The sequence below is a fragment of the Dermacentor silvarum genome, chromosome 3, assembly GCF_013339745.2.
Source record: "Dermacentor silvarum isolate Dsil-2018 chromosome 3, BIME_Dsil_1.4, whole genome shotgun sequence".
NCBI lineage: Eukaryota > Metazoa > Arthropoda > Arachnida > Ixodida > Ixodidae > Dermacentor > Dermacentor silvarum.
In genome coordinates this window covers 44,325,985-44,351,764 of record NC_051156.1, presented here as the reverse complement: position 1 = coordinate 44,351,764, position 25,780 = coordinate 44,325,985, and the positions used below count along the sequence as shown (strand labels likewise).

Here is a 25,780-nt window from a genome sequence, read left to right as displayed (position 1 = left end):
TGCCAGAATTGGGCCCTGCTTGCACCATTGCTGGTGTGCTGCCTGGGTATGAAAGCGCACATGGGTAATTTAGACGGACATACTGGTTACAGCAGTTCTCTAGTGCTGAATCTGTGTGATGAACAGAACCTTATAGTAGTTAACAGGGGAATAAATGTCATGGACAGGTAACGTGGCAATGCGGAAGAAGGCAGTGATCTATCGGCTAAGCCTTAGTCTCAGAAATTTTCAACGAACAACTGGACCAAAGGATAATCGGCGAAAATGAAAAAAAGATAGCCTGGGTAGACACCATAGACGCTTAATATAAATGTTTGGGAGTGATACTATCGCGAAACACGAACCAATAGCATCACAATTTCAAAACATTATATAAAAGGAAATAACAGACATTGCGAAAAATTAAGGAAAATTGAGGCATTTCCTACTGTGGTCAGGGAATGTAAGGAACTGGTAGACGTTATGCAGCAGGAAATAAGACAGACGCGGCGAAAAAACAATTGTTGGATTGGAAAGAGGAAACCACGCATATGGTGGAACAAATAAATGAAGCTTAAACTATTGAAGGACGTAAGGAGGCACCTAAGGATCATCGAGAAGCCAAAAAGTTGGGATTACAAGAAGATGAGGTGCTCCTGAAATGGACCAAATACCGAGAAAAGAAAAGGGTAGCGAGTCAGCTCGTACAAGAAAAAATAAAATGTGCAAGTGAACGTTGGGTGCACAACACTCACAAAAGAGAGAATGACGGCCAAAAAAAGATTCGGATACCATATAAAATCACTCGAAGCTCCAACTAAAAACTCGCAAACGGCTATAAGGGATAAAGACGGTAACATCTACGAAGGAGACGATTAGCTGCGGTACATCACAGACGTTATAAGGAATAACTTCGGCATGAGAAAAAGCGTAGTTCAGACAACAGCTCCAGCAACAGCAAAGAGGCCTGAGAGATCAAAATTTAGCATAGAAAGCTTTTATTGGAAAAAAGGCAGCAGAAAATGTCCCTAATAACACGGCTGCAGGACCCGAAGAAATCCCATTACAGCTAATCAAAAACGTCGTTCCAAAGAGCAAGACACTGCTGACTAATTCCATAGACCAAGTGATTATAACGAACAAAATTCCGGTTTGGATGGTGCGAAAGCAAGATGAACCTCACCTCTAAAGGCAAAGGAGTTAGGGATAAGACGACCTCGTACAGGCCAGGTATAGTAACGTTGGTGATATATTTTATGACAACGAAAGACATAAATTTAGAACTGTCCGAGAAAACGAAGAAAAATGACTTACTGGGGGAACTACATAATGGGTTCAGGACAGTCAGACGCTTGGAGAAAAACATGGTTGTGCTAAGTTAGAGCAGATGATTTCAGTAGCTCAGAGTAGACCTTCATCGATAGCATTTCTAGATAATCAAGGAGCGTATGACAACGCAGACATTAAATTGTTATGGGATATTCCTGAATACAAATACGCATAGAGGACGATTTCGTGGAGCTGCTGAGGGAGATATATAGAGACAACCGAGTACAAGTAGTACGGGAAGGTGTAAAAGGTAATGAAATGGTGGGAGTTCACCAAGGACTGTCCTCTGTCTCCATTGTTGTTCACACTTTATGTTTAGGGCATAGAGAGAGACGACTGGAAAACAACCATTTAGGGTTGTTTTCCATCGCGCCATAAGAGGGCCCAGGACTGATGTATGTGGACGACATAGTGCTACTAGCGGACAATGGAAGAGATTTGCAGACAATTGCGAATATGTCTAGCAATGCAGCAAAAAATCTAGGCCTTAAGTTTAGCACAGAGAAATTAGGAATATGGTCTTTAATCAAGAGACGAGTAATTACGTGGTGTTATTTCAACTGCAAGTCTTACCCATAGTCAGGCAATATAAGTTCCTCGGCGTATACATAAACGAAGGAAAGACTTACTCAAGCAATCACCAAGATAACCTGAAAATAAAGGGGAAGCGGAATGCAGCAATAATGAAACAAAGAACACTGTGGGGTCATAATAAGTATGAGGTGGTGCTTGAAATCTGGAAAGGAGCTAGTAATGGCGCCAGCGCTAACATTCGCAAATGCCATTCTATACCTAAAATCGGATATGTTCTTGGAGTTGGAAGTTAACCAAAGATCCGTAGGCCGGTTGGCTTTGGGAGCCCACGGGAATAACACAAATAAGGCAGTGCAGGGTGACATGGGCTGGGCCTCTTTTCAAGTCAGAGAAGCACAGAGCAAAATTAGTTTTTAAGAAAGGCTCATCAACATGGGTGGAAATAAAGGGGCGGCTAAAATGCGCAAGTATCTGTACCTAAAAAGCGTGGACGCAGAATGGAGGAACAGGTGAAGAAAGCAGTCAACCAAGTACAGGATAATTCAAACCGTAAATAGACGACCAGGAGTCATTAGAAAGGAAGCGACAGAAACAGAGACCGTGAATTGAATGCAAAGAATGGAAACAAAAAAGACCATGGAGATTTACAAGAATGTGAAGAAAGAAATTAGATGGGAAAATCTGTACGATAACACAAAGGGCGGTGCCTCGCTATTAGAGGCTCGAGCCGGTTGACTAACGACCAAAACATACCGAAGCAAATATACGGAACTAGGTGAGCCATGTGTGTGCTACAGCGAAGATCCGGAGAACGCTCGGCACATCCTAATGGAATGTGAAGAGATTTGGCCAGTGAGAACAGCCTCTGGCGGACGCACCGGGCACATGACAGCTGCTTCCGCCGCTCCTTTTCCATTTTATTTACAGGTCGGTGGGGAATAAAATCAATTTTTCCACCATGGAGTATGAAAACTAGATGCAGCAAGGTGAGACGCTTGTCAAAGCTTCATGCAGCACCGGTAGGGTCTCCGGTGAGACCAGCGTTCCGCCGGAGCTCGGCGCCCGTCATTTAGGTGAAGGCGACGGGGGCGCCACCTACTTAAAAAAAAGGCCGACAGATCCCACGCCCTACGAGAATCGATGTTATGCGAAGGAGTATGTGGGGAGCCTACCAAGTTAACGAAACGACCATGAGAGCACCAAGACGTAGGCGGCTCTTTCATGACCAATGTGACACACATGCCATGATATTATTATCAGCACCTACCATTTATGTTCGTCATCCACTCTTGTCATACGATGCCAATTTCGGGACCTACCAAGTTACCGAAACGACCATGAGAACACTAAGAAGTAAGGGGCTAGATAGATAGATAGATTGATAGATAGATTCTTAGATAGATACTCTCAAATTGACAAATGTTCGGCAAGGAATGATTCGCATTTAAAAGTGGATGGCACGGCTATCACCCCAAGACGAATTCACCCCAGCCAACGGCTGGCTTGCGTATCACAAGACCCAGTGCCACCACCACATGCGGACTCAGCAGCTTACGCACGAAGAACTACAGCGTACGTCGCACCCCTCTACTGAAGGTCGGCCTCCACGTCCGCGCACAATACGACAGCCTCGCCTCCCTGAAGATCACGCCAAAATAGTTGTTTGTCCCCGCAACGGCCTGACAGTTACCCGAGTTGGGAAAGCCCTACTACGCGACGCTACGCTACATTCAGTCTCGCCTATGGCGCATGCAGTCACCGACAATATATGCGTATTAACCCTGACAGCAGCATCATTATTATCAACACACCTTTCTTGGACAACGCGGAGAATTACTGCCATTGGTGCAGCCACACACGAGGCAGTCGCATATGCTACGCCCCCAGAAGATACAGTCACGGGAGCGATTCACAACATGCCAGCCTATGACACAGCCAAAAACATTTCACGCAGCTTGATGAACAGCCGCAACCCCACCATCCTTCATGATCGACGCATAGGTAGCACAAACTCAGCTCTCATCGTCTGTGATGACCAGGCAGTCCCATTTTACGTACACTACCGAGGGACCAAATGCAAATGCTACATCCACAAACGTCGAGTGGAAGTATGCAACGCATGGGGAGCAGTAGGCGAGCACACAGACTTGTGCCCCACCCTTACCAACCACATGACATCTCCACGTGAGAACCACTCCTGCACCCCTAAATGAGCCCTGTGCGGTCGAGACCACGTCACTGAGGACAAGACGTGTCGATGCCGTCACGAAACGTCTCGCATACTACTTCAACGCCACCGAGAGCAACAACGCCGTACGCACTAGTCACCTTCATTTCGGAAGAGAATCCCACAGAGAACCACCACGCCCATCCACCACCTACCGCGCCATCCTCCGGAAGCCATCCTAGCTGCAACCGCTCCTGGGGCGGCACTCGCACCCGGTACCGCAGCCGATTGAGAGGCCGCAGCAGGTCCCGAGAGAAAGACCAGCACCGGTCCAAGCCAGCCTCGGCATCTACGGAGCCAATCAATCACCCAAGCTTCCACACGCGGCGAATGCCAGGTGAACTGGGATAGCTTAGCCTCTCCGGTCAGCACCACACCACCCATTAACAATAAACTCAACACTTCACATATCGAGCAGGAATTCTATGTTCTCAAGGCCGAAATACGTAAACTACAAACGGAAAATCAATCGCTTAGATCACAACTACAAAGCGTACTAGGGCATTCAACTCTCCCTGCTACGGAAAACACGCCCTGGACACAGGTACCACAGCCCCAAGCCGCTAAACCAAGAGCCACAGAGCCATCCGTAGAGCTGCGCATAGATGGCGCCACTACATACACAATATTAAAGACCCTCAATGTCTGAAGTTGCGCCAACCACTTCCCTCCACCTGCGTTCCACGGCACCGCTCGGCGCGGCCAGCGCTATCTCGACAGTGCCGCCGCCCATGTCGATTCTGTCGTAGAAGACGATGGCTAACGCGCTACCAGAAGAAATCGGCGCAAAGCTTCGTTCGAGCCCTACGTCCGCCCATGCTCGCTAAGCTCCCCTCCGACCGAAGGCGAGCTTAGCGAGCATGGGCGGCAAGTATGCACACGGCTAATGTCAATGACAGAGATGGACAGAGAGAGTTTGGGGCTGACGTCAATGTTTATGTCACCATGAATAAATTGAAACGAAATCTTTAGTCGTGCTAGTTTTGCTGTACTTTGCAGTGTTAATAAACTAGCTCTCTTTAATAATTTAGTCAATGAATCCGTTAATTTGTACTTATCAAAACATGACCTTATTGCCTTCTTCTGCACCCCTTCCATTCTTGCAATGAGTTATTTTGTGTACGGAAACCAAACAACATTGGCGTGCTCCAGCACTGTTCGAACAAGCATTTTGTAGGCCAGCAAATTTTATCTGGGGGCGCAAGACGAAGGTGTCTTCTCAGGAAGAAGAGTCGGTTTAGTGCTCAGCATGTACATTGATTTCCACTTAAGGTTATTTTGTTAACATGGCTTTCCCATCGGAGAGCGTATGTTAATGTGACACCTAAATATTTACGCTCAAATGCACAAGTGACAGTTGTGTCATTAATAATGCAAGTAAACTCATATATCTGTTTCTTTCTTACTGTTAGCGTTACAGATTTTTCGGCATTTAGAGTCATCTGCCACTCCTGACACCAAGAAAACGCAGAAGTTTGTATATGGTGATTATCACTGTGACTAATTTCGCGGTATGAAATACAATAGTCAGCGAATAGACGGATGTTACCATGTAATCGGGAAGGCAACTCTTTTATGTATATTAAAAATAAACCTGGGTCCAAAACACTGCCTTGGCGCACTCCGGATGCAACAGGTGCTAAATTGGAAGCTTCGTTATGAATATACACAAATTGTGAGCGGTATAGATCGGCACAGTGACTCATGAGTGCACTCACTCACACTCGCACTCATTTCAAAGGGGTGAGTGCGAGTGAGTGCCAGTGAGTGTGAGTGGAGGTGAGTGTGAGTGATTGCCAGTGAATGTGAGTGTAAGTGAGTGCGAGTGCGAGCGAGTACCAGTGAGTGTGAGTGCAGGTGAGTGCGAGTGAGTGCCAGTGAGTGTGAGTTCAGGTGAGTGCGAGTGAGTGCCAGTGAGTGTGAGTGCAGGTGAGTGCGAGTGCGAGTGAGTGCCGGTGAGAGTGAGTGCAGGTGAGATCGAGTGCGAGTGAGTGCCAGTGAGTGTGAGTGCGAGTGAGTGCCAGTGAGTGTGAGTGCAGGTGAGTGCGAGTGCGAGTGAGTGCCAGTGAGTGTGAGTGCAGGTGAGTGCGAGTGCCAGTGAGTGCCAGTGAGTGTGATGCAGGTGAGTGCGAGTGCGAGTGAGTGCCAGTGAGTGTGAGTGCAGGTGAGATCGAGTGCGAGTGAGTGCCAGTGAGTGTGAGTGCAGGTGAGATCGAGTGTGAGTGAGTGCCGGTGAGTGTGAGTGCAGGTGAGATCGAGTGCGAGTGAGTGCCAGTGAGTGTGAGTGCAGGTGAGATCGAGTGCGAGTGAGTGCCAGTGAGTGTGAGTCCAGGTGAGTGCGAGTGCGAGTGAGTGCCAGTGAGTGTGAGTGCAGGTGAGTGCGAGTGCGAGTGAGTGTGAGTGCCGGTGAGTGCGAGTGAGTGCCAGTGAGTGTGAGTGCAGGTGAGATCGAGTGCGAGTGAGTGCCAGTGAGTCTGAGTGCAGGTGAGATCGAGTACGAGTGAGTGCCAGTGAGTGCGAGTGCAGGTGAGATCGAGTGCGAGTGAGTGCCAGTGAGCGTGAGTGCAGGTGAGTGCGAGTGAGTGCCAGTGAGTGTGAGTGCAGGTGAGATCGAGTGCGAGTGAGTGCCAGTGAGTGTGAGTGCAGGTGAGTGCCAGTGAGTGTGAGTGCAGGTGAGATCGAGTGCAAGTGAGTGCCAGTGAGTGTGAGTGCAGGTGAGATCGAGTGCGAGTGAGTGCCAGTGAGTGTGAGTGCAGGTGAGATCGAGTGCGAGTGAGTGCCAGTGAGTGTGAGTGCAGGTGAGATCGAGTGCGAGTGAGTGCCAGTGAGTGTGAGTGCAGGTGAGATCGAGTGCGAGTGCCAGTGAGTGTGAGTGCAGGTGAGTGCTAGTGAGTGTGAGTGCAGGTGAGTGCGAGTGCCAGTGAGTGCCAGTGAGTGTGAGTGCAGGTGAGTGCGAGTGCGAGTGAGTGCCAGTGAGTGTGAGTGCAGGTGAGTGCGAGTGAGTGCTAGTGAGTGTGAGTGCAGGTGAGTGCGAGTGAGTGCCAGTGAGTGTGAGTGCAGGTGAGTGCGAGTGAGTGCCAGTGAGTGCGAGTGAGTGCCAGTGAGTGTGAGTGCAGGTGAGTGCGAGTGCGAGTGAGTGCCAGTGAGTGTGAGTGCAGGTGAGATCGAGTGCAAGTGAGTGCCAGTGAGTGTGAGTGCAGGTGAGATCGAGTGCGAGTGAGTGCCAGTGAGTGTGAGTGCAGGTGAGATCGAGTGCGAGTGAGTGCCAGTGAGTGTGAGTGCAGGTGAGATCGAGTGCGAGTGAGTGCCAGTGAGTGTGAGTGCAGGTGAGTGCGAGTGCGAGTGAGTGCCAGTGAGTGTGAGTGCAGGTGAGTGCGAGTGCGAGTGAGTGCCAGTGAGTGTGAGTGCAGGTGAAGTCGAGTGCGAGTGAGTGCCAGTGAGTGTGAGTGCAGGTGAGTGCGAGTGCGAGTGAGTGCCAGTGAGTGTGAGTGCAGGTGAGTGCGAGTGCGAGTGAGTGCCAGTGAGTGTGAGTGCAGGTGAGATCAAGTGCGAGTGAGTGCCAGTGAGTGTGAGTGCAGGTGAGTGCGAGTGCGAGTGAGTGCCAGTGAGTGTGAGTGCAGGTGAGATCGAGTGCGAGTGAGTGCTGTGAGTGTGAGTGGAGGTGAGTGTAAACGCGAGTGAGTGCGGGGCCTGGAAAAATTATGGTGAGTGAGTGTTCTCCCACACTGCCGACCTATGCATGATCGCGGCCGCGCTATGTAAGTAGGTGAGGGAAAGCTTGCGAGGGTGAGCAGATGATGGTGGCTTGGCGCCGCGGTGTCTGCTAGCGCTCGGAATGGAGAGGAGAGAGGCCTGGAGGGTGCGCACGTCTTTTCACGAGCTCAACGTCACATCCCAGCGCTTCTAGAATTTGTACGTTACGTACTGATCCAGCCGCGTGAATCTCTTCGCATTGCTAGATCTAACAAAAGCCTTTGATTACATTTAGCATGAGGAAATCGTGCTTGCATTGGAGAAACTCAATGTCGGACACAATACATACAACTATATCAAAGCCTTCCTCTCCGACAGGACTGCCGAACTCGAGCTAGGCCCCGTAGCATCTTCAATATTGCAACTTCGCAGCCAAGGAACTCCACAGAGATCAGTACTATCCCCTTTCCTATTTAACATCTCTCTTATACCGCTAGCTACTGCACTTAGCACAATCCCTGGTTTGAGACACTCACTATTCGCTGATGATATCACCCTCTGGGCTAATACCGGAAGCGATAGTGAGGTAGAGTAAACACTACAAGCAGGAGCAAACCGATTGTCATATCATGCGAATCAAATAGGTCTGTCATGCTCCCGCTAAAAGTCAGAACTTCTGATTATAAGGGCTCAACCACGAGGAAAGACACCGCACCCGGACGTCAAGGTGATGGTAGGTGGCACGTACGTACATGAGGTGCAGACCGTTAGAATTCTGGGGATACACGTACAAAACAACGGAAAGAACGCATTCACCCTGAGCAAAATCATAGGATGCGTTAGCCAAACAAACAGGCTAATTAGGCGAGTAGCAAACAAGCATAAAGGCATGAAGGAAGCGGATGTCAGGCAACTTGTCCAAGCCTTCGTCCTGAGCTCCATAGTATATTCCCTTTGTTACCTGCACCTATATCCGGCTTAAAGGAAAAAAATCGATTGCTTAATTAGACAATCATACAAATCAGCCCTTCACCTCCCTAGATACACGGCTAATGAGAAGCTCCTTGAATTGGGAATTCACAATACCCTGGAGGAGCTGGTCGAGGCACACAGGCTAGCCCAACGGGAGAGGCTATCCAAAACTCAAGTAGGAAGACACATTTTGGAGGACCTGGGGATCCAATATGGATCAACACACACCTCAATATGTCAATTTCCCCTAATATACCACAGAAATTTATGGATAGACCCAATACTAAAAAACATGCACCCTGAACATTACAAGGACAGAGGGAGAGCAAGAGCTAAAGCTCTACATAGACACTACTTGGGTCTCCAGGATATAGTTCACGCCGACGTTGCGGAACACCCAAGTCGAGATGCCTTCTGTATAGGCATAGTCAACAATCAGGGTCAGGCCTACTCCGCCGCAACAATTTGTTGCCTGCATGAAAAGGAAGCAGAAGAGGCAGCTATAGCTCAGGCTATAAATGGCACCACCGCGGAAATCATTTTGAGTGATTCCAAAACCACAGTTAGAAACTTTGCCAGTGGCACAATCCACAAACCGGCCATGCAAATTCTACACAAATATCCACCACCTGATCACCAGATTCAAATCATCTGGGTCCCGGCACATTCCTCGCACCCAGAGAATGAGGCTGCCCACATTTATGCCCGAGGTTTGGTGAGCCGTGCGGTGGGAGGCCTCTACCTGGGTTCAGCCAGGGATCGCATGGTGACTTTCCATGAAATTACTATGCACTACCGCGAAGGTAGACAAAAATACCCCCCTCCGCATAAATCACAGGATAAACTGCGACAGGTGACCTGGAGACAGTTGCAGACTGGCTCATTTGCCAACCCTTACAAGTATTCACAATATATGCGGGCTGCTTCTCACCTAAATGGAAGAACTGCGACACCTATAAAGCGGACCTGACACATATATTGAGCGACTGCCCCGGGCTCAAACCTAGGATGGAACTCGAACTTAATAACACTTCAGACCGGGAAGTAATGGTTTCCAGCTCGGATCCCGCGGTCCAGCTGCGGACCGTCAACTAGGCTTTGGAGGTCGCCGAAAGTCAAGGGTGATGAGATGATCATGTTTGGCATCCCCTTTGAAATGGGGCGGCGACAAATAGTCACATAGCCTGCTTGATTTAATCAGGTATACTATACATGTTCTTTATCTAGCATTTTTGCATACCTCTCATTATTCTTTTTTCTTTTTCAAAAATTTACCTTGCACCGCTGCCTATGATTTTAAGAGATCAGGTAGTATCCATCGTTTCCCTGATTTTTTTCCACCAGTACTCTAATCGTGTCTTGCTTATCTCTACGGCTGATCTGTTCATGTTTCCTTCCACTTTAAACCCAAGCGCTTCTGGGAGTTGCACTTTACCTACGGTTCTCACTGGGTGTATCCCGTCGCATTCCATTAGGATGTGCTGAATGATCTCTGGATCTTTACTGCAACATACACATTCCTCATCTAGTTCCGAATATTTGCTCCGGTATGTCTTGGTCCTTAGGCGACCGACTCGAGCCTGAAATAGCAAGGCACTGCCCTTTGTGTTATCATACACATTTTCCCTTCTAATTTCTTTCTTCTCATTCTTGTAAATCTCCAATGTCCTTTTTGTTTCCATTCTTTGCATCCAATTCACGGTCTCTATTTCTCTCGCTTTCTTTCTGATGACTCCTGGTTGTCTATTTACAGTTTCTATTATCCTGTACTTGGTTGCCAACTTCCTTGACCTCTTCCTCCATTCTGTGTCCACACTTTTCATGTAGAGATACTTGTGCACTTTAGCCACCCATTTATTTTTATCCATGTTCCTTAGGGCTTACGACGACCTTACGCCGCCTAGCAGAAGAAACCCAGTAATTTAATTAAATCTGCATCTGACGAAAATAAAGTGTTCCCTCCTCCTCTCTCCTCCAAGAGCTGAGTGGTCTCCCGACATTTGCTGCAGCATACGCACGTGCTTCTTCAAATTGGGAATATTTGCTCCGGCATGTTTTTGTCCTTAAGCGACCAGCTCGAGCCTCAAATAGCAAGGCACTTCCCTGCATGCATTGCCTGTTGTTGAATAGAGCATTCGCTTTGGCATCGGCGAAAACCCTTAGCCTGATCATCCAACGAACGCTTCAAGCTTCGTGAATACGCCTTTTTTGTAAGACTTTCCTTATGGCAGAATTTGCAAAATGAAGAATTGAAATAAATGCAGGGGCTTTGCGTGCCAAAACCACAATCTGATTTTGACGCACGCCATAGTTGGTAAATCCCGATTAATTTTGACCTGCTGGCGTTCTATAACGTGCACGGGCGTTTTTTGCTTTTCGCAGCCACAGAAATGCAGCCGCCGTGGCCGGGATTTCATCCCGCGGCCTCGCGTTTACAAGCACAACGTCATAGCCATTAATCCAGTAATAGGTTGGCTTTATGGATTTCGCTTTATTTTCGAACATCCGGTGATATACGGCAACTAACTGCTTCCAAGTATAATTCAACCGGGATATTTGAACACAATAAATTTTCGGAAAGTTAAACTTCAGGATACACCGAAATTATTTGAAGGCTGTTATGTAAACTCAGAATAATACCTTTTTAACATTGCCCAATATTTTATCGGAAGTAAGGTCTCACTTCGTGGGCATGCCAAGATGACCGCTAACTGAATCTTTGTTGCCTGGCACATCCTAATGTCATCACGAAGTATGCGCATTGGCTTCAATTACATTCCTGAACTAGAAAATACAATATGCATGTCAGTATGCTGAGATTGTCTCGACTAACTTAGTGTGACGAAATACTGAAATTGAGACCTAAATCGAAACCATGAAAGCAAATGTTGCTATCACTAATAAAACCCTCGCGCCCTGAAAATTTATTTTATGCTGATTGGTAAAGGAGGGTTTTAGTACTATTGCGATAAAAATGCGAATGCAAAAATTTTAGTGCTGCATACAAAAAATTGGCGCAGTTTCACCCGAAAGGCGAAGCATCAATTGCGATAGCAAATTAGTAGAGAGCTATACGAAGTAAGGATAGTAGTTTTATCAGCTGTATAACTTGGACATACAGTAGCACCAGCAACGCGCAGAACTGTCGTCGACGCCGTCAGCGTTTTGCCCGCGTTCGCACCAAACGTGCGCAGCGTTGTTGACTTTGCCGGAGCCTCTGGGGGCGGCTCGGATGTTTCCGACGAGATCACAATGGGACGCTCGTCGAGCTGCGTCGGAAATCTTACCCACCTTCTCGCCTCGCAAAGTTTTTATATAAATACGCATTTGATGCCGCAGCTAAACGTCGCCTCCCGTCCCTCCCTCCCGTCCCCCCACGGCCTTTCGCGCGAAGAAAAAGTCGCGTTTGCTCTATATATATGGTGATTGTAAAAGAGGAAAGAGACGCTTAATTCTGCAGCTCTTCAGGGGGCACTGCGTAGAACGTTCGCTCTCCGTGAAAGCACGCCTCCCTCGCGCCCTTTCACTCGCACATACAGCGTCTGGAGCGCGGCGACAATTTCATCGCCGTTGGCGTCATACGGTACCTCACGGCGACGGCGACGACAGAAATCCGCTTTGGAGTGTCCATATAATGCCTGTCGCAATAAAAATATCAGAGCCATTCACCTATGTGAAGGTGGAAGACCATTGAAGCTGTACTTCTTGACAACTATATTTGGTTACATATGGTTAATTGCTATATTGATTGAATAAAGACTGATACTCATAAATTCGTTGTTGTTATCGTCGTTTATTTTCGGGTTACTTTGTTACTATGGTAACCATTACTTTGTGGTCACCGTGATATACTGCAATTGGTTGCCGATGCTTTTGCGCCCACTCCCGCTTCTGTTCGCAAAGGTGATCATCATGGGCACGCTGTTCTTCATCGGTCACAGAGCGGCTATCCTACGTTGCGGATCCTTCGGGCGACACGCGTTAGGAATAAAGCGGCTTCCCGCCGTTATCTTCCCCATTCACGCTGTTGCTCACACAGGCGCTTTTCTATGCACGTTGTTCAACTTTAGTACGAGCTACGCGCGTCCTGGCCATAGCAAGAGCAATGTACAACTGCTGATAACGTCGCTAGAGCAATGTCGACGCCGCAAGAAAACGAGGCCCGGACATTGGTGAGTACACAATGACGTTTTATTATTCCTCCATCCACCCCGGAGCCACGGAGCACCACCGGCGTGCAGCAGGCCACTGTGGATTCAATGTTGTCCACGTGACTTTTTGTACACACCCTGCCGCCGCACGCACTTTTGGTCAGAACCGAGCCATATACAGATTCCCTGTAAAATTTAGGAAACATTGTATTCGCGTTGAAGGAGCACTTTCATTGTTTTCAGCCTTTATGGCACAATTTTGCTATAGACTTTCCAAATTTACCTTCGCGCTTAACATCTACGTATCTCGAGAAACACCGCAATTGGAATGGTTGTGCTGAGTTTTTTTTTTTCACCGTTGCCAATGCAACCGTTAATTGTTAGGAATCCCAATAGTATAACCTACACTTGTAAAAACTATTATTCCGTCTACATACCATGCTTACTCAATAATGAAAGATTGTTGTTTTAATAAAGAATGGAAGCATGTATTTTTTATGATATCCAATGATATGGAATTTTCGAATATGGTGAGGCTGGAGCGTATTAGTTTTTTTGCAAATTATTAATCGCAGTGTCAAAAGTACTTTAATAGTTCCCTTCTCTGCGCTTTTAGTAAGGGTTGGACCGAATAATAATCTTATTTTTCGAAATACTATCTTCAAATGGGTTGGTTGTGCTTTTAGCGAGCCGTCGGAAGGCTAATAGAGCCATTTGAAGCTCGCTCTCGGACAATTTAATTCCACTCTGGAAGGTTCATATTTGCAGCCTTCTAACGACATATTTTACGTTTGAGACGCTTCGTTATAACCCTCACATCTGGCACTCAGACATCCTGTCGTATATCAGTTTCATTTTTTTTGCTTTTGATTTCGCAAGCGCCGAAATTGTACACGCAGCTATGCGCATAAGGGTCGTGTTGGCAGTGAGTCTGTATATAGTTCGCTGCTGGGGCCGCTCGCTCTGTGGCAGAGGAAGGGGCTGCAGTACAATTCAGCGTTTGTACGTTTGCTTTCCGAATTCAGTGCACCCTGTTGTTAAATCGTCGGATGATGGCCGTTTAATTCAACGTTTAGATCGCCGTTTAACCTTCCACCGAAATTTCGCAGCAAGCAAGCTATTTTTCTCTTTTTCAGGCAACCATGAGAGACGACGATATTGTGATAAGCGGTTTCTCCGGACACTTCCCGCAAGCTGATGACCCGGGCGAGTTCAAGGAAAAACTCTACGCGAATGTCGACTTCGTTACAGACGATGAGGCTCGTTGGCCACGAGGTATGTCTGCCTGCGAGCGTTGCAAAAGATACAGCTGGTACTGATTACGTATGCATCAACAGAATAAATCACACACCAGGATAGTGAGCGCCTCTTGCGGCCGCAATCTTGAAAGAGGTTCTGGAACATCAAGTTGACTAATTTGTAGAAAACTTGGAATATTTAAAACATCGATTTATTGGCTGATAGATTCATTGCTACTAATAAAAGTTCAACGGTAACAAGGCAAATATGGCAGATGTAGTACAGGAAAGTGTATAAAGCTTTGAAGCGTCCTCAAACAGAAGAAGTTCAAAAACACCAAACATCCGGGTTGTTAGAGATACTAACGACGGTAAACACGGCCACATGAACCATGATTTGCCTATTTATTAAACGTGGGTTTATTACCAAATGTGGTCGTGCTGACAAATCTAGCGAAAATAAGCCTCACTTCATGGAGAGCAGCAGCGGGCTAGTGTTATTAAAGAGCTACCAAGTTGAGAGAAGTACTGCTGTCGAACTCCCTTTAAACACAGCAGGCGAGTTTCTGCATCTAGTTCTGCACTACGTTTCTGCTACGTATCTCTTAAAGAAGATGTCAAGCGGTGTTCAGCAGCAACAATATTCACCACAGAATGACTTGCTAGAGTGCCATTTGTATTGAACGCCATAGGAAAAATCGAGCAGTTGAAGTTTTACGTGAACTTGAAAAACAGTTTTGGTGCTACATTTCGAAAGAATAACGTAAGAATAACGTTTTACCATGGGACCATGCACTGATTTGCTGTTATTGCTATGGTGCCCAGCTATACAAGCAATGTTAGGAGAAGAGACTACGTTGACCTGAGGCACCACACCAGTATTTATATTAGTGTAAGTGCTTGTCATATGTGACCTCTCATGTGATTTACAAGCATATGTCCAAAATCATCCTGAGGATATTGGAACGCTGCTACAGGCACTACAAACACTCACTGTCTAAGCAAAGCTGTAGGGCACAACAAAATCTTACGCGAATAATAAATTCTCGTTCTAAGGGCACTGATATAATGTCATCCAAAACTACTGGACAGAGTAGGTTCTAGATATTTGTAAGCGATTCGAAGCCTGGCAGTGTCTTAGCAACAACGACATCGTTGAATTAGCAAATGAAACAAACAGTATCAATAAGGTTGTATGTGCCCTTCGACAGTAAACAAGAACATTTCTATAATTTCGTAAAGTTTACCACTGATGCCACTTTACTAAATGGACAAGCATTGCACCTTTTGTTTAGTGTAGACACACTATGAAGTTCAAAAGAAGTACAACGCCTGTTCTTCATTGCAAATAGGATTCTTAATATAGTCGATGAATACCCGCCGTTAAGCTATTGAACAGTGTTGTTTCCATGTTTCAAGCATGCTAAGTCATAAAGAAAACAAAGATCCTTTAAGTAAGAGTAAACAGAGCCTGCGAGCGTCACAAGCAGTCATACACGCAGTCCTGCAATGCCTCGGCCAACCTCATTAAGCTGAGGATTCCAATGGCAGGAACAGTCCCCACCGCGGCCGTCAATAAGTTGACTGCATGCACACTTCAATTTGCCATCGATGCTATATGAGTCCTAAAACACGCCAAACTGTCCATTTTCACCTAATCGCACGGGTACGTAGCAAACAGTGCAAATATGTCTGGTCGCGAATTCGCTAAATGGATTGTTGTTAAAGCGCCACCCTCATGTGGGCTCATTTAATCAAACTTTTGTAGTATTATCCAGAAGCAAGAAAATCTTGCCGTTTTTATTCACAAATGTAGTGCTGATACAGTTCTTAGTGCAGAAACATAGTCGGCACTTTCAATTCATTGTAGCGAACAATGTATTGGAAAGGCCTGTTTTATTTATCGGAAAGAGGAGATAAACAGAGAAGGATGAGGTGTATAGGCAGCCTGAACATTCAGTGGCGGTTGAGCGGTAAATACGGGATAAATGCTTTAGCATTACGGAGCACTTTTTTGTGGCCCTGGTTCCATGATTTGAAGCCGCCTTCACAACATTGCAAGCGTTCAGGGGCTTACTTGACGTACGTCCTGCCTCTTCGCCCAATCAAGCGCAAATGACGGTGGTCCGGAGCAATGCACCGGTAGTCATATATACAGATATACGGCCGGAGACCTACCTTACCTCTACTTTGAAGTTATATATATATATATATACATATATAAAACTTGAAAGTAGAGGTAAGGTCGGTGTGTGGCCGAAATGTCCACAGTATATATATATATATATATATATATATTTGTACCACGTGACCGGCTTGCCAGACTTCATACACCAACACTTTTTTCCATTTTGACACTCCTAATGTTAACGCAGTGAAAGTAAAGAAAGGTACCCATATGAAACCTATCGTAACAAATGGAGCCCTAGAATACACGAAGGTTGCGTATTATCCGATAAAGTTACTGCTAGTATTCAGTGTCCACTACCGACTGCCTGACAGTTATGATTGATATCTCGGGGTACGAAGGATGTTTTAGCCGATGCTCAAAACAAGCAGGTCAACTGCCCTGTTGTACTTGCAGGATACTGCACGATATTAAAATAGTCAATTGCAAAGACGCTGTGTTGTTCTATGCGCTTGCGAATGTACATTGTTTGTTGAAATCTTCTTTCGCTCTTGCTTTTTTTTTCATGCGCAACCGCTACAGTGACCTCCCACATGTGACAAATGATTTTTTTTCCACCTGAGCGCTACAGCGCAGATCTGATGGGAAACGGTCACGTTGTTTTTTGCTCCTCTGCGAGTTCGGATGTGTGATAACAAAGCAAACATCGCAAAAAAAAAACTATTTTTAATTTGGCAAATCCCATTATGTGTTATGAATGGAGGACAAACAATTTGACGTTTTTCAAGTCGTACGGTAACCGTTGCACATGCTAGCACAGCACAATTTATCGTGACAAGATAATAAGTCGCTATAGTAATATTTTATTTTGAAAAAAAAATGTAGCCACAGGGACACGACGATGCGATGTGAATCACCGCGACGTTTAAACAAATAAATTGTAGAAGGAAAAAAACAGTCAGGCACCTGGGAAAAGCTGCACAAAGCCACTCCCTGGTGGACAAGAGATTTTGGATCAAAATCCACTGTGAAGGTTGTGGAAGATTGATCCCGCTATATCATTTAGAATGTCTTTCCTGCTAAACGAGCGAAACTTACACAAAACGAAAACATGATTACTGAAGCTACGCAAAGTCAGGCGCAAAAAGACTGGCCTGGCTAGTCAGTTTTTTAGAAAGTATGCAAGGAAAACATCGAAGACGCTAATAGATTTTCCAAAAGATTTGGTATGACAAAACATTAAAAAATTAGACAATGTGCAGCTTTAGAAACTTGGTTCCCCTGAAGTTAGCACGACCTTACGACATATCTTCTAGTTGTCTGCCAGTACGTTTAATCCGACTGAATCAGGTAAATTCTTTTTCTAGCTTGTGGCTTGTAGAGCTGCGAAGTTTGCACCCGAAATATTAGCAGTGGATAACTTACTGTCCATCTGCACTGCTTCGAAACATGTTCTCTTGCTCACTCAGAAATTCATTAATACAGCGATCGTTGGGCCCAACGTAAGCGCAGCCACGAAATAAGAGGCCTCCTTATATTGCAAGGTCTCAGCTTTTATTTCCTTTGAAGGCACATCCACTAATGCAGGGGCGGCTCCAGGTTTTCTCAAGGGGGGGGGGGGGGGTGTTTGCCTCTGTCAATGTTGATGATGATAGCAGCCTTCCTTATTTACCGAAAGTCACCGTTTGTGCTCATGCGAAACCCGCCTCTTATACGGCTAGTGAAACACCAGTAGCGAAGCCAGGTATCGGTTTCTCCAACTTACAGGAACAGGACTTTGCCCAACACAGCCATGTGCTTGGCGGCTGTGCCTGATAATATATCTAAGTCTCTATGTTTAGTTGTTTCATGTTCCCGAGGCTTAGACTCAGGAACATGAATTAAAATAAAAGGGCGGCTGAAGCGAACAAGTATGTGTACTTGAAAAGCATGGAAAGAATGGAGGAAGTCGTCAAGAAAGTTGGTAACCAAGCACAGGGTAATTGAAACTGTAAATAGACAGCCAGGAGTCAGCAGAAAGTGACGGAAACAGAGGCATTTAATTGGATGTAAATTGGAGAAGACAGAAATTAGAAGGGAAATTTTCTACAATACCACAAAGGGCAGTGCCCTGTTATTTGAGGCTCGAGCCGGTTGCCTAAGGACAAAAAAGATACCGGAGCAAATATTCGGAACTAGATTAGGCATGTGGATTCTGCAGCCAAAATCCGGAGACCGCTCAGCACATTCTAATTGCACGCGAAGCGATTCATCCAGTGAGAAGCGTAGCTAACGTGCACCTTCCAGAAGCGCTTGGGTTATAAGTGGACGGAACCGCCAACCGGACAGCAGTCGAGATAAGCAAGATACCTTTAGAGAACTGGTGAAAAAAAAGCAGACAATAAATTGATGCGAGCGGCTCCCTTGCAGGTATAGGTAACGGTACAAGGTAGATTTTGAAGGGAAAAAAAAAGATTGAGGAAACGCATACTAAAATGCTAGATAAAAAATCCGCCAGATCCCATGCCCTGTGGGAATCGATGTTATGCAAAGCAGTGGGCGGGGAGCCTACCAAGTTAACGAAACGACCATGAGAGCACCAAGACTAAGGCGGCTCTTTCATGACCTACATGACACGCATGTAGGTCATGGGACTCATGCATGTAGTCCCTTCAGCTAGGCCTAAGAAACATTAAGGCGAAAGCGTTAGTCATGCTCATGAGCACGACTTCGACCATCAATGTTTAACCTTTTCCTTCACTTAGAACCATATCCGAACCCATTACATTGGTTTGTGTGTTATTATTCTTTCACTGAGTCAGTCGTTTTTGCTAGGTTATGGTTATGACTATGGCTTCTACCACCAGTTTTTAGTGTTTCCCTCATTTTGTACCCACGTGCGAACCCATTTCAGTGGTTTCTGAGTGCTGATGTTTTTTTGCTGATTCATTGTCTTTCTTGCTGAGTCATGTTCATGACTACCATTTCTACCATCATTCCCCAGTGTTTCCTTCACTTAATACCCACGTCAGAAACCATTGCAATAGTTTTTGAGTGTGAATCTTATTTCGTTGAGTCATAGTCATTTCTGCTGAGCCACGCTCATCACTATGACTTCTGCCATCATCCTTTAGTGTTTCCCTTCACTTACTACCCAAGTCCTAACCCATTCCAATGGTTTTTGAGTGTTAATATTTTCTCGCAGAGTCATTGTCATTTTTGCTGAGTCATGCTCATGACTATCACTTCTACCATCATTCTTTAGTGTTTTATTCACTTACTACCCCCATCGGAACCCATTTTGGTCGTTTTTGAGTGTGAATATTTTTTTGCTGAGTCACTGTCATTTTTGCAGACTCATGTTCACGACTGTCTCTTCTACCATCATCATTTAGTGTTTCCTTCTCTAAGTACCCACGTCCCGGCCCATTTCAATGGTTTTTGAGTGTTAATGTTTTCTAGCTGAGGAATTGTTATTTTTGCTGGGTCATGCTCATGAGTATGACTTTTACCATTATCCTTTAGTGTTCCGTTCACTCACTACCCACGTCAGAACCCTTTTCGGTGGTTTTTGAGTGTGAATATTTTTTCGCTGAGTCATTGCCATTTATGCTGAGTTATGCTCATGACTATGACTTCTACCATCATCCTTTAGTGTTTCCTTCAGTGACTACCCACGTCAGAACCCATTTCGGTGGTTTAAGGTTTAATAATTTTTTTGGTGATTCACTGTCATTTTTGCTGAGTCCTGCTCATGACTATCACCTCTACCATCACCATTTACTGTTTCCTTCACTACTGCCCATGTCCGAACCCATTTCAGTGGTTTTTGATTGTTGTTGTTTTTTTTCGCAGGGTCATTGTCATTTTAGGCGGCTACTTCATGACCTACACTACACGCATGTCTAGAAATTCATGTCGACCTATCAGTTATGTTCGTCATACACTGTTGTCATACTATTCCAATTTTGGTACGTACCAAGTTAACGACACGACCACGAGAGCACCAAGACATAGACAGCTATATCATGACCTACATGACACACATGCCATGATATTCATGTCATAACCTATCATTTATGTTCCCCATGCACTCTTGTCATACTATGCCAATTTTGGTAAATACCAAGCTAATGATACCACAATGAGGAAACCAAGACGTGGGCGGCCAGATAGATAGATAGATAGATAGATAGATATATAGATAGATAGATAGATAGATAGATAGACAGACAGATAGATACTGTCAAAGTAGGAAATGTTCGCCAATAAATGTCGATAAAATGGGAGTAAGCGAAGCTTGTGGCAAGACGACGCTGTTGCAGGCGCTCGCTTCGTTTGCCCTAAGCTCAGGATTGGTGGCTCTTCGCTAACGCTTCGCCTGGGATTCGGAAGCCCTCACGCTAGAATCGGACGACCATCTTCGCTTACCCGCATTTTTTCGACAGGGAAGGGCTGGTGATTTTGTCTCTTTGCCTCCCACGTGTGACAAGGGTAGTTAAGGGCAGGTTACGGGTCCACGAGGCCACCAAGTTATGTGCCTATGAGCTTGGATTTTTTCAGCACAATCACCAGGATCGGGCCGCTTTTCATCGTCATATCACCACCACCACCGCTGACACTTGTAAACTGACACTTGTAGGCTTCGCTTGAAAAAATTTTCGACCTTTACTTCCTAAGGAGATGGTTGACCAGTGAAGCTGAGAAGGGACGGCTGCGGTGTTTATCTTAAGGTTTATCACGCGGGTATATTAAAGTATTTTCTGAACTGTGTTTCGCAATTATGTGTCACTTTACGCGTCCCTTAAAGCCGAGCAATGAAGACACGGACACGTTTGGCGTTGTCGGCACCGAGACGGTGCACGGGCGGACTCCCGGCGCTGTTCACGGCGCCGTTCTTCGATCGCGAGCTGCTCCTCGGGAGAACGCACGACTCGTGGCTGTACCATTGCGATCTCGGAGAGAATGTGACCCGCGCGCGCACCGCTGCGATGGAGGAACGACATCCCCAAGTGCGCAGCCAATTGCACGCCAGACGTTCCCTCTGCCCTTGTTCCCTCATACTTGGCGCGTAGCACTTCCCGCAGGCTGCGCTACGTCACACCCAGGCTGCGAAAGAACCAGACGTTCCCTTTTCTCTTGCTCCGTTACCCTTGGCGCGTGCGCACTTCACGCCGACGCTGTGAGGATGTATGTATAGAGCGGTCCACTGTTAAAAGGAACACCGGAGCACGTGACCTCTGCTCCGCGCCACCGCCGGCTGGCGGCTGCAACAAGTTTCGCGCAGGCGCAGTGAGCGCTATGGCCTGTGCTCTTTCGTCGTCTGCAACCGTGCGCTGCCACGGTTGCCTTTTTAATGTTGGCCGGTGACTGCATGGTCACACACTGACAGACCAGCCGTTGCAAAGCTGAAAGGAAATTACACGAGACAAAATATTAACTCGCAGATATTTTTGCCGCTTCAACTTGAAAGACCAACATGATAATTTTGTTTTACGGACGCCTCTTTGTGGTACAGCTATAATAAAGAATATTTATAGAGAAATTTATATGTTTTTATATTTATATATAAAGAAAGTGTAGTGCCCATCTCATTTGTACTAATGCATATTCGAGTCGCTGTAGTGCGTAGGCTGAACAAAGAATCCACAGTTGCCTTGAAAGTACAGATTACTCAAAAAAACACCGCATATCCATGGGGTGAATGATGATGAGTGGGCGAAGCTCCGGAGGGAATCATCGGTAAACCGTGAATCTTCCGTGTCATAGAGTTTCATATTACTGTAACTAGAGGGCAATGTAGCGCTGCGATCGTTCAACTATCATGGGAATGATGGGAAGTACAGGCTACGAACTAGTCTACAGGTATTTTTTGTCAGTTTTGGTTTCGCTAGTTTTGCTCCAAGCGCAGTTGCTACAATCCGTAGAACACAAACTTACTTGTAGTAGGAAAGGTTGCCGCTTCCTGGCTGTAGTCTACTGTCGCAAAACGGGTAAGCGCAAAGCCACGACATAACAGTTGCTGGCGCGCGCTTCAGAAGAAGCGGTACGTCAACATAAAATATAGTGAAGCGTGCTCGTAAGAGGCCACAAGCGTCCAAGATAGCACTGCAGCAGATGTGTTTAAAAGTACTCGAAGACGTTCATCAATCGTGACAGCCGATGCAGCCTTTCGAAAGAGCGAGAGAGTTCGCAAGTGCGTCTGAGCAGACGCAAGTGCGTCTGCGAGAAAAGTTCACTGTCCCCGCGTTCGCAGCGAGCAGGCGTCGTAGCAGACGACACTTGTAACATTTCTCTCAAAGGCGCAACACTTTTCTCATAATACAAAATTTTTATTCCCACAAATATTTGATGAGTATTTTTATATAAGCACATGCACGGTTGTTATTGCTGTTGTGAAAGTAAATAAATAATTATTCAATGGCGCTAAATCAGGCAGAACGATGCATACCCTGGTGGTAAACCATGCTTCAATCTCAAAGTCATACAAACTTTATTCAATGTATTATGCATTATATAAAACACAACATAAATAAAATTAATTTTTGCACGAAAATGTTTTAATACAGCTTCGTTTACTGCGCCGCATGCAAACGCCACCAGTTTCAAGACAGAAGTCAATCCGAAGCCTGTACTTCCCATCATTCCCATGTAGGTTGAGGCGACGTTCAGGAGAACCCCCGTAGACACTAGCGCCACTTTTCCCTCTAGGTTTTTTATTTAGAAACTCTATGTTCCCTGTAATTCGCCCACTCTCGCCGCACTAAATCGAACGATTGACTTCTACCAATGAAGGAAGGAAGGAAATCAACTTTATTAAAGGTCCTGCAGGCCACGAGAGCTTTGGGGCTCTCATGGAGCGGGCGTCTCCCACGACGGAACCGGGAGGTTGAGCTTCCTGGCGGCGTCGTGGACCTGCTGGACGGCCCAGAGTTGGGGAGCGAGTTCTTCGCTCCGAATTGCTTCTTCAAACTTGCGCTTGTCCGGTTCGGAGTTTATGTGAGCTTGCAAGCACGGCCAGAGTAAATGATAGACGTTAAGGGATGTACTACAATTGGTGCAATAAGACTTGTCGTAGAGCTCAGGCATGTAGTGGTGTAGTCTGTTTTGCGTGGGGTATGTGTCTGTTTGTAGCATTCTGAGAGTAACCGCTTGAGCTCGAGTGAGCGTGCGGTGTGGCGTGCTAAACTCTCTACGTTGTAGGTAGTAGTGTTTAGTGATTTCATTGTATGTAGTGGGGGCGTCCTTGTTCTCCAAGTGGTCGGGTGAAGCCGCGCGGTCTGTAAGCGCGCGCGCAGCCTCGTGTGCCGCCTCGTTAAGGTTGGGGACGTCGCCGATCTTTGGTCCTAAGTGTGCCGGGAACCAGTATATGACGTGGTGCTTAATCTCTTTCTTTGTGACAATTCTTAGAGCCTGTGCGCAGACCGTGCCCTTTTGAAAAGCTCTAATTGCGGCTATGGAGTCACTGTAGATGTAAGAAATATTGTCATTGGTCAGCGCAACGGCGATCGCAACCTGTTCAGCCTGTTCAGGCTTCCTTGCGATTACCGTGGCTGCATGTCTTGTGGATCCGCAGCCGTCCACCATCGCCACTGCGAAAGCTTTGTTTCCCGCGTATGCCGCCGCGTCCACAAAAGCTGAGCTTTCGCGGTTTGCCAAGGCTTGGTTAAGGAGGAATTGTCCTCTCGCTTGTCGTCTGCCCCTGTTGTTTTCGGGGTGTACGTTTCTGGGTATAGGTCGGACCGTGATCTTAGCACGGATGTCCCGTGGGAGGTCCGCAAAGTCTTTTTCTATGTTTCCTTGAGCAAAGCCCAGCTTCGCTAGGATCGTGCGCCCCGGAGGCGTCGTCGAAAGCCTAGCAAGCTGGGTTCTGCACTTCTTCGAAACATGTTTTCATGCTCACTTAGAAATTCATTAACACAGCGCTCCTTGTGCGCAACGTAAGCGCAGCCACGAAATAAGGGGCCTCCTTCTATTGCAAGAACTCGGCTTTTATTTCCTTTGAACCCACAGCCACTATTGCGCACAGAACTCGTCCCTGGTATGCATTTTTCAAAGAATCCTCAGCAAACCAATTTGAAGGTTAGCTTCTGTTGACAGCGATAACATTCTGCCAAAACGGAGACTGAGCAGCTTTGTGATCACCTCCACATTTCTATAACATTTTTAGCACTGTGGTGATTATTTTTTACACAATACCCTAATAGGTGTAGGCAGTAACTTGTAGTGCTGCTTGCATCAAAACTTAAATTTCCGGTCCGCGAGTTCTGCATTAGTAATTACCATCCGGAAGCACGTTTTGGTGGTGGAGCGAGGAACTTGAGTTATTCAAAACTTGTTTTTAAGGGTATCAAAATAAAACATTGTAACAACATGAAATCTCTCACAGGAAAATAGACCTGGCAATTCCAGCGTTGCCGCAATATGGCCGGCGCATCTTTTACTGTATATAAAGGGACAGGACAGCAACTAACAGTATGATAGCAATATCTTACACATCTTAGCAGCTCTATTCCCATCTAATCTTCCCATTCGGTTTATATTGGAAGGATTTCTGGGATTACCGGCAAGAATGGGCACCATCCGTGACCTGACCCGCTTCGACGCCCAGCTGTTCGGTGTCAACCCGAAGCAGGCGCACCTCATGGACCCTCAAGTTCGCCTCCTGCTGGAGACCTCGTACGAGGCCATCGTGGACGCAGGCTATGATCCCGCGACCCTGCGGGGTCGCAATGTGGGAGTCTTCATAGGCTGTACCGCGTCTGAATCCGACGAAGCATTCAGCGTGAACACGGACAGAATAGATGGCTACGGGCTGGCCGGCAGCAACCGAGCGATGTTCGCCAACCGCATTACCTACGCATTTGATTTCAATGGTACGTGTCACATTTCACTTTTCGCAATCATTACTACTGCCTTTTTGATCGCCGTTTGAACCCTAATCCGGTGCGCAATTCTCTCGCAAACAACCTAACGCGGCAGCTTGCTCGTGGAAGCAGCGAGCAGGAACGCCATCGCCTTGTAACTCGTTTGTGGTCATGAATTCAGCATTTCAAGAATATGGGGTTTTACGTGCCAAAACCACGATCTGATTATGAGGCACGCCGTAGTGGGGGACTCCGGTATAATTTGGACCACCTGGCGTTCTTTAACGTGCATCTGAATCGAAGTACACGGGTGTTTTCGCATTTCGCCCCCCATCGAAATGTGGCCGCCGGGGCAGGGATTCGATCCGCCGACCTCGTGCTTAGCAGCGCAACACCATAGCCACTAAGCAACCACGGCGGGTGATTCAGCCTTTCAGTAGCATTAATTCTGTGAAACCCCTTTTGAGGACGATGCTGTCACGCGCGGTGTCGTGTGCTTTTGCTGAATGTTGCTGGACAGTGCCGCTGCACCACCCAGTTTCTTCTCATTGACGCGGGTGCATTGTTTATGCGTACTTTGTTTTTGTTTTTGCATTGACAGCTCTTACACCTTCTAAGCGCTGTTCATGTTATCACACGGCGCAAGGCATGCCTGTATGTATCATGGATTGCTTGATTATTGT

The 25,780-nt window shown here is 46.5% G+C and overlaps 2 protein-coding genes across 4 annotated transcripts in view; one reads left to right on the top strand and one right to left on the bottom strand.

Moving 5' to 3' along the window:
- LOC125943763 (uncharacterized) overlaps positions 1 to 25,780 on the bottom strand; it is a 122,050-nt gene that overhangs the window by 21,124 nt on the left and 75,146 nt on the right. The window lies entirely within an intron of this gene.
- LOC119444321 (fatty acid synthase-like) overlaps positions 12,871 to 25,780 on the top strand; it is a 208,118-nt gene continuing 195,208 nt past the window's right edge. Inside the window, 4 exon segments of the mRNA XM_049664541.1 lie at positions 12,871 to 12,906; positions 13,827 to 13,883; positions 14,022 to 14,160; positions 24,780 to 25,106. Of these exon segments, the coding sequence (XP_049520498.1) occupies positions 12,871 to 12,906; positions 13,827 to 13,883; positions 14,022 to 14,160; positions 24,780 to 25,106 (559 nt within the window).